Source organism: Felis catus, chromosome D4, assembly GCF_018350175.1.
Source record: "Felis catus isolate Fca126 chromosome D4, F.catus_Fca126_mat1.0, whole genome shotgun sequence".
Taxonomy (NCBI): domain Eukaryota; kingdom Metazoa; phylum Chordata; class Mammalia; order Carnivora; family Felidae; genus Felis; species Felis catus.
In genome coordinates this window covers 66074218-66088785 of record NC_058380.1, presented here as the reverse complement: position 1 = coordinate 66088785, position 14568 = coordinate 66074218, and the positions used below count along the sequence as shown (strand labels likewise).

The following is a 14568-nucleotide window of genomic DNA, read 5'->3' as shown; positions in this document are numbered from 1 at the left end:
AAAACTTAGACCCCGGTTTCTTCTTACAAAACCCATCATTTCTCCAAACCCCTTGCCCTTGGAAGAGAGACTCCATCTTACTTGAAAGAGGCTATTGTGATCAAGGAAGGGTGAGATGGGGGGAAAGACAGAAAACAGCAGGAAGACTGGATATTGGGAAATGAGAGAAGGAGATACTCCAGAGCAGTTGTGGGCTGTAATGCAAATGGAGATTTTGCTGTGGTATTGCAGGTTTTTAAGAAACTCAAATGGGGGTGGGGTGCATCTGGGTGGCTCAGTCAGTCAAGCATCAGACTTCAGCTCAGTTCATGATCTCACAGTCAGTGAGTTTGAGCCCAGTGTTGGGCTCTGTGCTGACAGCTCAGAGCCTGGATCCGGCTTCAAATTCTGTGTCTCCCTCTCTCTCTCTGTCCTTCCCCCACTTGCATTCTGTTTTTTTCTCTCTCTCTCTCAAAAATAAATGAGCATGTTAAAAAAATTTAAAAAATCATAAAAACAAACTCGAAGAGGGGATGTTAAGAGTACTTTTGATTGTTGGATTCTGTTTCTTTGTAAAGAATGTACTATATGGATTCCAGTTCCGTAAGGGCTATAATAAGCTTCTAATACTAATAATAAGGCAGGTAATGGGTTGAATTCTTTCCTTCTTTGGCTTTTTATTGAAAGTGTCTGGGGTGCCTGGGTGATATCCAACTTCAGCACAAGGCATGATCTCATGGTTCATGAGTTCAAGCCCCGTGTCAGGCTCTGTGCTGACAGCTCAAAGCCTGGAGCCTGCTTCAGATTCTGTGTCTTCCTCTCTCTGCCCCTCCCGTACTCATACTCTGTCTCTCAAAAATAAATAAACATTAAATAAAATAAAAAAAAGAGATAGTATATTGGTATATTTTCACAGACAGAACATATCACTCAAGGTGCTTGTTTATTGGACTTTAGTGTTTCTAAATTATTGCTGGTGAGGAAGCACTGGTTTTTAAAAACTTCCTGAAATTATTTACTATAGCTCTAAGAGTGGAAGCTGCAGTCTGCTTTTGGAAGCTCACACTCCATTTTGAGCAAGACCATGCTGAGGAGTGCTTTGAGTTAGGTATCCATTCATTTTTATTGAGAGAGGTGCTGATTCTTATGGAAGAAGGAAATGAATAGACACTGTCAATGTTGTATCAGGACAGAAGCTAAAGAGGAAAATGGACATTAGAGGGCCCATGTAAACAGGGATGGCTAGTAGATACCAAGAACAGTAGTATTTAATACTGATTTATTTTCCTTAGTGATATTAGTCCCTTTTTTGTTATATTCAAGCCTAAATAAAGGTGTTAAACATTGTGGTCTTTTGAATGTGGATATTTAGGAGACTTATGTTTATTCTTTGTGGGCAAAATATACTGTTGAGAGCTTGACACAGAGACATATAAGATTACCAGGGAAGAATGATAGAAAAATTTATTTTATTTATTTTTTTAATGTTTATTTGTTTTTGAGAGAGTGCAAGTAGAGGAGGGGCAGAGAGAGAGATAGAGAGAGAGAGAGAGGGCACAGAGGATCAAAAGCGGGCTCTTTGTTGACAGCAGCAAGCCCGATACAGGGCTTGAAATCATGAACTGTGAGATCATGACTTGAGCCAAGGTTGGACACCCAACAAACTGAGCCACCAAGGTACCCCTAGAAAAGTTTAGAATAGTCTGGCATAAAATCAAAACCAGAAACTAAGAAAATGGAAATAGTCCTCAGAAATAATTGGGGAGGTGACTGGAATGTCTGTAGGCACACAAAATAGAAATTAGATTACTTAGTTGTTAAAGGAAGGAGAGCCCCTGAAGGCTGGAGAACTTGGGGCCACTTAGGTAATATATTCTCATGTATTTAACCTCAAAAATATAAGTGGAGAAGTGGGTACAAAGAAATATTTTAGTTGGGACTATATAATTGTTAAGTGATGGAAATCCAACTCATAAGTTTTTTATAAAAAGGTAATTTATTGATTCATGTAACTAAAAAGAATTTTTGTGAACTGACTTTAGATACAGCTGGATCAAGGAGTTAAAATAGCAGGATCACACACACTCTTCCTCCTTCTGTCAACACCTCTTTGCCTCTCAGATAGGCTCCCTGAACTTATTGATAAAGATTGGCTCCAGGCTTACACTTTATCAGTTTAAAAACCTTAGCAGTAAGAGTGCCTCTTTTCTTAGTCTGAGACAGCATTCTTGGGTTGAGTTTGATTAGCCTGGCAGAACTCATCTCCTATACTGAATGAATGAATCACTGTAACCAGAGGGATTTGCTTTAATTGCCTAGCCCTTTGTTTCCAATGGTACCACTGTTTTCAGAGATCAGCCCCCTCCAGCACACATGGACTCAGAGGGAGGCACTGTTGAATTTCAAAAGAAAAGGTACATTCTTTTACCAGAAGAGGGGATACTAGACAACAAAACAATAGATGTTCAGTTTAAACTGAGAAAGGAGACCAGGAAAACAGAAGGAAAGTAGAGTAACAAAACAGATGGAGAAGGGGAAAGGAAAAGAAGGAGGAAATGGGGAAGAGAAGAGAGATAAAAACATGGAAGAGAGAGAAGAAAGCAGAGAAGAGGGAGATTTATCTTGAGGAAAAGCCATGTGCCCTGTATGGAACCAAATGGCAGAGCTACATACAACTAGAAACTGCAGACTAGACATTATTCAGAAGGGTTACATGAGACTTCTGTGTTGAAAAGAATATAAGTCCTATATTTGGACTTACTAGGAGATAAGTTCTCTTGATACTGGGTTCTCTGACTTCCTCTGTGAACACAAAAGATCTGATCCGGTCTCAACATGGAGGGTATCACATGCCTCAAGACCTCTTATATTTTCCATAGATGCAGGTGTCTGCTCAAGACTTTCTTCACAGCCTCTTTCACCTCTTTATTCCTCAAGCTGTAGATGATGGGATTCAACATTGGAGTTACCACTCCATAAGACAGTCCAATGATCTCATCAGAAGTGTTTGTGTCCTTTGACTTGGGCTTCATGTACATAAAGAGGGCTGAACCATAGAACAGGATAACCACAGTCAGGTGGGCAGAACAGGTAGAAAAAGCTTTCTTTCTCCCTTCAGCAGAATTAATTCTCAGGATGGAAGAGAGGATAAAAACATAGGAAATGAGAATTAACAGCAGAGGAATCACCAGTAAAACAATATTTGCCACTGTCATGATAAGCACATTGATGGAGATATCTGAACATATGAGTTTAAGAAGAGCCAGGATCTCACAGGTAATATGATCAATGACATTATTCCCACAGAAAGGCAATACCATTGTCAGGACTGTTTGCACTAAGGAGTTTAGGCAGCCTATGATCCAGGACCAAGCAGCCATGTGCACATAAAGCACCCTGTTCATGATGATGGGGTACCTCAGTGGGTTGCAGATGGCCACATACCTATCATAGGCCATCACAGCCAGGAGGATACACTCAGTGGAGCCCAACCCAAGGGAGACAACCATCTGCAGAGCACAGCCAATGAAGGAGATAGATTTTCTCTCAGACTTAAATATGACAAGCATCGGGGGAATGGATGATGATGTGTAGCAGATGTCCAAGAATGAGAGGTTCCCAAGGAAGAAGTACATGGGGGTGTGGAGGCGAGAATCAAATGTGCTGATGACAATGAGGAGGCTATTTCCCAGCAGAATTATCACATACATGATGAGGCAGAGCACAAACAGAAAAAGCTGGAGCTCTGGGTATTTGGAAAGTCCCACCAGAAAGAATTTGGTCACGGTTGAATCATTCCCCATCTTCATGTATCCGTGTCACATTCAAGGCTTAGAAAAGGACAAGACTCAGGGAAATTTAAATTTATGGTATAGATTTATCAAATCACTTTAACTTCCATTGTTTTGTTTTATCCTTGGGTGGGGGTGTTGAGGAAAAAGTTATGAAAGAGGAATAGCTGTCTTTCTGTTCAGAAAAGGTCCCACATGAGGGAAGATATTTTCTAATCCAGGGTGAATAAGAGAAAGCAAAGCCAGTAACTTTACCAAAAACAATCCGTCACACAAAGCCTATCTTAATCCACTTCTGCTATTTCTCCCCACTGATGGTGTCAAGGAAGGATTATTGGGTAGATTTGCTTCACAGTAATCTTCATTAGCCTTGCCACAAACGACATCCAACAGAGAAATACAGTCTAAGGAAAAGCAATGTGTTTGGTATGCAACACAACTTCATGGAAAGTTCTCTAGTACCTTCGTCAACCAAACTGTCACCCCTAAGTCCCTCTAATGTAGAAATTCTGAAGCCACTACTGATACCCTCAATGCTATGAAATGGCCATATTAAATTTCTTTTACTTTCATGAAAGACTACATATCCTCTTTCTTCTTCATGCATTTGTATATGCTGTTTTATTAAGCTGAAAGGGCTTCTCCCAACTTAGATATTATCTTTCTAGCAAAAGTTTCTAACCTCCTAGTCTAAGTAGGGTCCTGATTATTTGTTGTCACTGAACCCGGTGCTTTCCATTCTGCTAGTATTCTTCACTCACTCATTTATTCAACACATTCTATGCCACATTTACTGTGATGCGTAATAGGGATCTCATTGTGAGTACTAGACTTTCAAAATTGACACTGGATACAGAATACTTATGATAGTTATTTTATGCTTTTAAGAAACAAATAATGTGCTGTATAATATGTTCCAATGTGAAAAAGTTATGGAACACTTTGCAAATTATTTTATCAAACTAAAATTGCCTTTTTATCCAAAACTGTCAGAGTAAAACTATGGTCAATCTCAATTATGATTGCATATGTAAAGAATAAAAAGTGTATCCAAACTCACAAAACAGCCCTCAATAAATATAAACGAATTGAGATCATACCATGCATACTTTCAGATCACAGTGCTATGAAGCTTGAAATCAACCACAGGAAAAAGTTTGGAAAACCTCCAAATACATGGAGGTTAAAGAACATTCTACTAAAGAATGAATGGGTCAACCAGGCAATTAAAGAAGAAATTAAAAAAATATATGGAAACAAATGAAAATGAAAACACAACAGTCCAAACCTTTTGGGATGCAGCAAAGGCAGTCCTAAGAGGAAAATACATTGCATTCCAGGCCTGTCTAAAGAAACAAGAAAAATCCCAAGTACAAAATCTAACAGCACACCTAAAGGAACTAGAAGCAGAACAGCAAAGAAACCCCAAACCCAGCAGAGGGAGAGAAATAGTAAAGATCTGAGCAGAAATAAACAATATAGAATCCTCCCCACCCCCCCAAGTAACAGAACAGATTAATGAAACTAACAGTTGGTTTTTTGAAAAAATAAACAAAATTGGTAAATCCAGGCTTCTCAAAAAGAAAAGAGAAAGGGCCCAAATGTATAAAATCACAAATGAAAATGGATTTATTACCACCAATCCCTCAGAAATATTGGCAATTATCAGGGAATGCTATGAAAAATTATATGCCAACAAACTGGACAACCTGGAAGAAATGGGCAAATTCCTGAACACCCACACACTACCAAAACTCAAACGGGAAGAAATAGAAAATTTGAACAGACCCATAACTAGTGAAGAATTTGAATCAGTTATCAAAAATCTCCCAACAAATAAGAGTCCTGGACTAGATGGCTTCCCTGGAGAATTCTACCAGACATTTAAATCAGAGTTAATACCTATCCTTCTCAAGCTGTTCCAAAAAATAGAAATGGAAGGAAAACATCCAGACTCATTCTGCGAAGCCAGTATTACTTTGATTCCCAAACCAGAGACCCAGCAAAAAAGGAGAATTACAGGCCATTGTTCCTGATAAACATGGATGCAAAAATTCTCAAGATATTAGCAAATTGAATTCAGTAGCATATAAAAAGAATTATTTACCATGATCAAGTGGGATTCATTCCTGGACTGCAGGGCTGGTTCAACATTTGCAAATCAATCAATGTGATACATCACATTAATAAAAGAAAGGGTAAGAACCTGTCAATAGATGCAGAAAAAGCATTTGACAAAATTCAGCATCCTTTCTTAATAAAAACCCTCAAGAAAGTGGGGATAGAAGGAACATACTTAAACATCATAAAAAGTGTATCCAAGCTACATACTAAAATGATGACATTTATTTTTATTAAAGCATGAAATTGTAAATTAATGCTTGGAAATTGAAAAATAGAATATTGTCATCTAAGTAGATGCCTAAAGCAATGATAGAACATAACATTGATTCTTGATAAAACCTCTTAGTAGTCTAGACCTAGGGGGATAAATCACTAAGATGATAAAGATTATCTTTCTTAAACCATCGGTCAACATAATTTCAAATGGTGAGACTCTGGAGATATTTTCCTAAAAGTCATTCAAAGATGCATTATTATTATTATTACTTGACATCCCCCCCATCCAACAATAGAATAGAAAAAAATAAATGGCATTGCATGTAATATCATATATCAATTCAATCATGCTTTAGTAGATGTTACAATTTTTTTCATCTAGGATGCTGCCATTCTAGTATGTTGTGGTTATTGTATACACATGAGAGTACATAATGGCACATGTAATATCACCAGTGCAAATTATAGTCTTGAAGAAGAGTTAAGGGTAAGGGACAGTGCTCATGATATAATATTACATGAAGAAAAATAATTTCCTTAATAATACAAATGGCTATATGTATGTATATATATATATATATACATATATATATATATATATATATGTATATATATATATATATATATACATACATACACACACACACAATTTTAACTGGTTTCTTCTGGAATATGGGAATTGGGGCATTAATAATTTTCTCTATCTTTTCCAAAGAATTCTTAACCTATGTTTTATGGGTATATATATCAGAAATAATACTTCAAATTTTTCTTAGAAGGGAATAGTTCCTCATACATCCAGAGATTTTGCCCCAGTTTTCTTTGAAACTCAAGTAGGAAATAAAATAGTCAATGGACAGGAAATTGGACAGGGGCTTTATGTTACAGAGACTAATTTAATGCCCTTTAGTGTTCCAAGTTCAATCTCATACACCCACCATCAACAGACATATTGACTTAAGTTTGCAAAAGGATTCTATAACTAACCATTTAAATGTGACCAAGCTTAGTAGTGCAGAAAGGATGCAGTATAAAGAATCCAACAGAATCACAAGAAAAGGAGGAGATACCTGGTGGGTAGGAAGGAGCATAAGAAAACATCAGGAACTTCTGTTACCTATGCTTTTTTCTTTCTGCCCTGAAGTGGTAGAATTTCAGTTTCTTGTTCTCCAGGTTTTGTTCATCCTATTCCAAAGGTCTGCTCATTAGATATGTCCCCATTGGGCATCACCTATGGAAAGAAAGGAAACTCTGCTTGAGGATTATGGATTGTGAAGCATTCACCTTTTTTCTCCCCATGTTTACCAATAGAAGAGAAGAGTAGTTTGTAAAGCTCAAGTACTTACCTATGCTCCCTGATTTTAACTCAAGGAACTTTTTGAAGCATAGTATGGCACATAGTATGGAAGATTTCCTTCAGAAGAAAATTTCAGCACTAAATATTACATCTGTATCCTGTATCCAGTTTTTCCTACTGTTTATGAAGCACCTTTGTTCTGTATAGTACAACATCTCTGATAGGAGATCCCAAATGCTTGCTCAAATAAATGACCTTCAAGAGCTCTGAAAGGTGTTGATAATAAGCAATACTGGGTGAGTTAGAAATAGGTCCTCTTCTCCACTTTCAGTATGGTCTTGAGAATTATCCTGAGTTTTTTTTTTTTTCTACTAACATTACTGTGTGGGTACCAAATACAATTCTCTGTCACTGGTAGCACAGCTTGAAGCTTTAAGCTCTTATTTTGTAGGAGCCCTTGTCTGACCCGTAGACTCACTTCTGGGATTGATTAGAACATGCTATCTAATAATTTCTAGGCTTGTGCCATGGGAGCCTACCATGCACCAAGTCCTTTTATACTCTTTTGTTCTTATTGCTAGTAAGTTATCTTTATGGAAAGTACTATATTTTATTTTATTTACTATTTTTTTAATGTTTATTTTTGACAGAGAGAGAGAGAAGAGCATGAGCGGGGGAGGGGCAGAGAGAGAGGGAGACACAGAATCTGAAGCAGGCTCCAGTCTCTGAGCTGTCAGCACAGCTGACAGCGGGGCTCAAAGTCACAGACCACAAAATCATGACCTGAGCTGAAGTCGATCACTCAACCTACTGAGCCACCCAGGCGCCCCCCCCAAAATAGTACTTTAATTGTAAGAACAGTTGTCTTAGAGTCAGGAGGCCTAGAGTTCAGTCTTGACTCTGTGGCTTAATAGTTGCACAGACCTTGAGCAAGAAACTTAACATACACATGATATAAAATGAGGTAACATTACTTTGTAGAGTTTTTGTGAGAATTAACATAAAATACTTAGAAGGTCTCAGTACAGAGGGAGTGCACAATACATGTTAGTTTAATCTGAACTCTTAGGCTGCCGTTTAAAAAAATTTTTCCATGGTGAGTAAAAACAGCTAAAGTGATGTTATAAGTATCCAAGATATTTTCTTCCCCCAACAGTATCTCATTTCCCAAGATTTTCACTGTTTTATTAAAAAACTTTTCAAATAAAATAAATGGTTCAGAATTCCCAACTCCCATGTTTTCTCTCTTTTCTGAAAAAAACTCTTTCCAACTCTGCTTACGTCTACCTCATTTAATCATCAGTGTAGGATCCTCAGATTCTCCATTCACAGTAGATAGTGTGGTTTATAGGTCTACAGTCTTCAAAACGAGGAAGCCATTTTTAGATACAAGCATGGATCTCTCTAGTCAGCATTCCCTTTCTCCAGTGTTTCACTATTTTCTGTCTACACACAGAAGTTGCTGCTGCTATTCCTATTTAGATTAGATAGAATCTTAGCTGTCTTCTCTTAGGGCTATAGTCCTGCCCTTAGAACCCACAGAGAAGTATCCCACAGTTCCAGATGATTGCTAATAGTGGTAAGGGGTCAGATCAAAAATAAAGCTTTTGTCTGCAATGGAAATTCATGTTATTAATTTGTGTCGGTAGTAAGTCAGTCTGCCACAGAGGTACTCTAACCTCTAGGCCCTAAACATTTCCAGAGGGCACACCGGTGGCTGTGGTAGCCAATTTAAATTCTCCTCTGTTTTCTTCTAAGAGACTCTGTAATCCCAGAAGTGATTTAAAGTTGAACTTTTAAATCTTGCTGAAGATAATAACTTTTAGATACATTAGAAATAATGTGCCAAAGACCTAAATTGTACCTTACAAAGAAATTTTCTTCTCTTAGTTAATTTTTTCCCCCTGATTATAGAAATGATACCTATTCATTGTGGGAAGTTTGGGAAATTAAGAAAAGCCTAATGGATAAGATAAGTGCACAATTTTGGAGAAAACTATTGGTATTTTGATTACTTTTATGCATATATGACATACAGTGAAAATGTGAGAACACATTTCATTTCCTGTTTTATAACTTGCTGTTTAAAATTAATGTATGTATTTTCTCATTTTATTGGACATTTTTAATGGACATCATAATATTTTTTTACCTGGTAAATGGATGGGGGGGCACATGAAACAAGTGAAAATGAAATTGTTTTTTGTTAGATTCTTGGCAATTTTCCTTTTTTTTTTTTTTTTGCACAGCTCTGAAGGTAATGACAATCTTGGAGGATTGTTTATTCTTTGTGAAAGCCAGGTTAGGGTTTTAATTCTGTCTACATTTATTTTCTTCCAAGCATCACCACAATTGTATAGGCTTTAGTTAGGAGAACACTCAACTTAGCAAGGAGACTAGCTCATCTATAATAATTACACCATGATATAAGAGAATGGAACACATAATTTTAAAAGAGGAACAATCAATTGTACTTCAATTTTATAGCACATGTTTCATTTTTTTCTGGATGTTTTATAGTTGTAGATTTTTTTTTTTTGCATTTAGATATTTAATATGTCTCAAATTTATTTTGGACACAGTGTGGAGGTAGAGTTTTAATCTTTTTTTCAGTACAATTAATTCAGTACCCAGGTACCATTTATTTGATAGTTCATCCATTTTCTCCCTGATAAATAATGCTACTTTATATCAAATGTCAGTTCATTTTGGATATAATAAACTTCTATATATACCTATGGTATTTCTTGATTTTCACCTCTGTTCCTTTGATATACTTGTCTTTACCTGAATCAATACCACACTATCTGATGTACTATAGCTTTATGATCAGCCTTGGTATCTGATATAGTGAATGTGCATTTCTTATTCTACAGCACAGTTTTGGCTATTCTTGGCTCTTTACTCTTCCATGAATTTTAGGATCAATGTGACAAATGTAAAAAAAATCCTATTTTATTTTGTTTGGAATGATACTGAATTTTTAAAAATTGGGGAAAATGAATATATTTATTTTTAAATTTCCTAACATGAGCAAAATAGAGCTTCACAATTTACTTGGGTTTCCTTTTATGTCCTTCAATAATTTGATATTTTACTATAATTTTATTATCATTTAGTTTTAAATATTTAGGAATTAAAAATATTTTGGGGTTTTTATCAATCTATTTTTAGCCTGTTAATCATTTAATAGTACGTTTTCTAATTTTCAGATTAAAAAAACATTTTGGGAGTGGTTATGTTTTTAATATTTATCTCTAATGTTTTTTGTATTGTGGCCAGAGTTGAGATTAGAATATTATTCTTTGGTATTTACTGAGACTTGCTTCCTTTCCTAATGTTGTATTAGTTTTTATATATTTCATTTGGATTTGAAAATATCCTCTCATGTGTTAATGCAAACTTTCATATAAGTGTGTGTGTGTATATCTTATTGGTTCACTTAAAAGCTTAAGACAGATATTGAATTCTCCCCTTTTTATTGTAGATTTGTCTTTTTCTTGTAATTCTGGTATTATTCATAGTGTTTATATTGAAGCTGTGTGGTAAGATGGATAAAGTTCAGGACTATTTTTTCTTTCTGATAAATTCCCTAGTAATGTTTTTTGCTTCAAGTCCTTCTAGCCTAGTTTAATCCAAACAGCGGCTTTCTTTGGGTTAGTGTTTATGTGGTACCTATTTTTCCATCACAATACTTTCCAACTTTCTGTGTTACATTTTAGGAATTTATCTTGTAAATAGAATATAACTGGGTTGGCTGAATTTACTGCTGGGACAAAAGGTGAATTTTAGCATTAGAAAATAGGTTAATGAGGGGCGCCTGGGTGGCGCAGTCGGTTAAGCGTCCGACTTCAGCCAGGTCACGATCTTGCGGTCCGTGAGTTCGAGCCCCGCGTCGGGCTCTGGGCTGATGGCTCAGAGCCTGGAGCCTGTTTCCGATTCTGTGTCTCCCTCTCTCTCTGCCCCTCTCCCGTTCATGCTCTGTCTCTCTCTGTCCCAAAAATAAATAAACGTTGAAAAAAAATTTTTTTAAAAAGGAAAATAGGTTAATGTAATTCTGCACAATATCAATTGATATGTTCCAACTGGTGCCTTTATAACATTTAATGTGAATATTTATGCTTTTGATTCTTTTATCCTCATTTGGTATTTTTTAAATCTCTGCTTTAAATATGTTTTTTTGAACAACTTTCATGACTTCTGTTGAATTGATGAAACTTTCTTTGCTCTTTTATTCTCTTAACAGATTCGAAAATTCTGTATCTTATTTCTATCGTTTTTATGAGTTCCCTTATTTTTTTAATGATGCTTGTTTAACATAGTCTCTACTTGATATCTCTGCATTCCCTCTGAATAGTACAAGGACTTTAAAATGTTTATCTTTGATTTTTAACTCTTGACTTTATCTTCCATGTTGTTGATATTTAAAATGTCATTTTTACTTTGTATTTAAGTTCCCCGAATTGTTGCTTTTTTAAAAAAAATCTAGTGACAATTTGGATTTACCTGCATGTTTACCAATTTCTTTGTTTACTTTGTTTTTGTTTTGTTTTTTCATTTCATACCTTTCAATTGAATACAGTTTTTTCTTTATGGGGTGCTATGTGTGATAAAATGTTAGCCTTTTTCTAAAAGTGTCTTTATTTTGCCTTCTCTCCTGAAAGATAGTTTAGTTTGGTGTAGAATAATAGGTTTTTAGTTATTTTCCATGAACAGTTTGAAGATATCATTCCATTTCTTTGGGTCTTTATTCTCATTGATGAAATACACATTCCATTAAGAGAAATCTGTTTTTCATTATTTTTAAATAACAATAAATATTCTCATAGAAATGGCATCATGCCATTCTTGACTAATATCCATGGTTCCTCATTGGGCACTAATTTACCCTTAGGATTTCCTTAAATAGAACTGTATATACATTCCTCAAGTATTGATTTTAGAAAGTTATTTGCCTTATTTAAAAAATTATGATACATTTGTTAAATATAGATTAAATATACTTGTTATATGTTTTAGAATTTGAGATATACTGTATACTGTATGGAATACTCCAAAGAAAAAATAATGCTTTGAAATTTAAACCTTTGGATCAGAGGCATAAAATTCATATTTAATAATCCTTTCATCACTAATACCAATAGCCTTCATTATATTAACCAAAGTTTCATTCCGTTTTAAAAGCAGTCTTTTGATTTTAGCATATATACTCAATTGTATCTTTATTAAAATGCAACTAGTATTATGATGTCTGTAACTTTTAACTTCTGACTTTTATAGTCACTATTCCTCCCACATCTGGTATGAAAATATCAGTAGCATAGGAAAAGAAAACTTCATTTTTCAGCCAGCTTATAGCTTAGATTGAGTTGAAGTTGAACATCTTAATATTTATTAAAATTTCAGATAAGAGATGGCTCTGGGAAATATGAATGTTTATACAACTTGTTTTTTTTTTTTTTAAGAATTTACTTGTTTAGTAGTGTTACAAATTTGAGGCAATTTTTCATGTGGATGTATAGCAGAGATGTATAGAAAAAGCAACTGTGGTGATTTTGCTCCTTTGGGACTTGTGGTAGAATCTGGAGACATTGGTTGTCACATTTGAGAAGGTAGGGAGCAGAGAGGGCAGTACTACTAGCATCTAGTGTAGAGACAAGGGATACTACTAAACATCCTATATTGTACAGGACAGCTTCCCACAATGAGGAATTATACAGCTCAAAATATTAATAACGTCAAGACTGAGAAACTTTGAAATAGAGGAATGCCATTTCAAAAACCTTTTCATGAACTTAAGGGTATGGAGGAAGGTGAATTAAAGAATAATTAATTGAATTATTGAATAAAAGAATAAATAACTAATAATTGGGTAGAACCCAGTTCCTTTTTTAAAGGTCTTTATAATCTGACATGCCCTGGTGAGCCAGTAGTCCCTCAGAAATAGCTAAAAACAGGAGAAAGAATCATGCAGACAAAACATCCTGCCAAAGATGTTTGCTGTTTTCTTTTTTTCTCATTATCTTTGATTCTGATTTTTATAAATTTCTGATATATTTCTTCCCTGTCCTTTCCTTGTACCCATTTCCCAGGAATAACAATTAAAACTCTGACTACAGATCATATAGAAAATTAAATTTAATGGGACCATTAAAATTTATTTTAAATTTCTTTCTTGTAGGAGTTGTAAATAACCTGCTGACAAGTTTTGCCTTTTGAAATAGTATTACTTTTTCTTAAATGAAATTTAAGGTAATTTATAAGGACATCACATTTCATTTATTCTCTACCCTTGGCTTAATAAGAGTCTGCATTATTTCATTTGTTCAAGAGTTATACCCCTGATAAGTTTCATGTAAAAATTTTCCAACTTTTTATTATGAAAATTTTTAAGCATAAAGGAGGATTGAAAGAATTTTAAAATGAATGCTTATTTATCCACTAAATACTACCATTAAGATTTTATTATACTTGCTTATCGTATCTATGATCTATCCTTCTCTATAGTCTCTAATCTGTCTTATTTTTTAATGCATTTCAAAGAACTTTGTAGACTTCAATATACTTCTCCCTTAGTATGCATATCATTAATGAGAGTTTATGTTAACTAGAATTAAATATTTAAGTGAAGTTTTTAAATTTAAAATTTATATAAATGCACAAGTAAAATGTACTCAGTTTTGACAAATGTATACACCTGTGTAATCTAAACTCCTATCAAGATGTGTATGAAATCTTGCCGTTTGTAACAATGTGGATGGAACTGGAGTGTATTATGCTAAGTGAAATAAGTCATTCAGAGAAAGACAAATATCATATGATTTTACTCATATGTGGAATTTAAGAAACAAAACAGATGAACTTAGGGGAAAGGAAGGAAAAATAAGATAAAATAAGAGAGGGAAGCAAGCCATAAGAGACTCTTAAATACAGAGAACAAATAGAGGGTTGCTGGAGAGGAGGTGGGTGGGGGATAAGCTAAATACGTGATGGGCATTAAGGAGGGTACTTGTTGGGATGAGCACTGGGTGTTATATGTAAGTGATGAATCACTGGGTTCTACTCCTCAAACTGATACTACACTGTATGTAAACTAACTTTAAATAAATTAAAAAAAAATATATAGAACATTAGAATAACCTTAGAAGACTTCTCTAATGC

General features: G+C 35.0%; 2 protein-coding genes across 8 annotated transcripts in view; one reads left to right on the top strand and one right to left on the bottom strand.

Annotated features, from left to right (window-relative positions):
* Positions 1–14568, top strand: part of LOC101080836 (olfactory receptor 13C9) — a 238118-nt gene that overhangs the window by 64741 nt on the left and 158809 nt on the right. The window lies entirely within an intron of this gene.
* On the bottom strand, positions 2677–4138 carry LOC101101260 (olfactory receptor 13D1). The gene has a single exon (XM_003995715.5). The coding sequence runs from the start codon at positions 3786–3788 to the stop codon at positions 2844–2846; it is 945 nt and encodes a 314-aa protein (XP_003995764.3). The 5' UTR covers positions 3789–4138; the 3' UTR covers positions 2677–2843.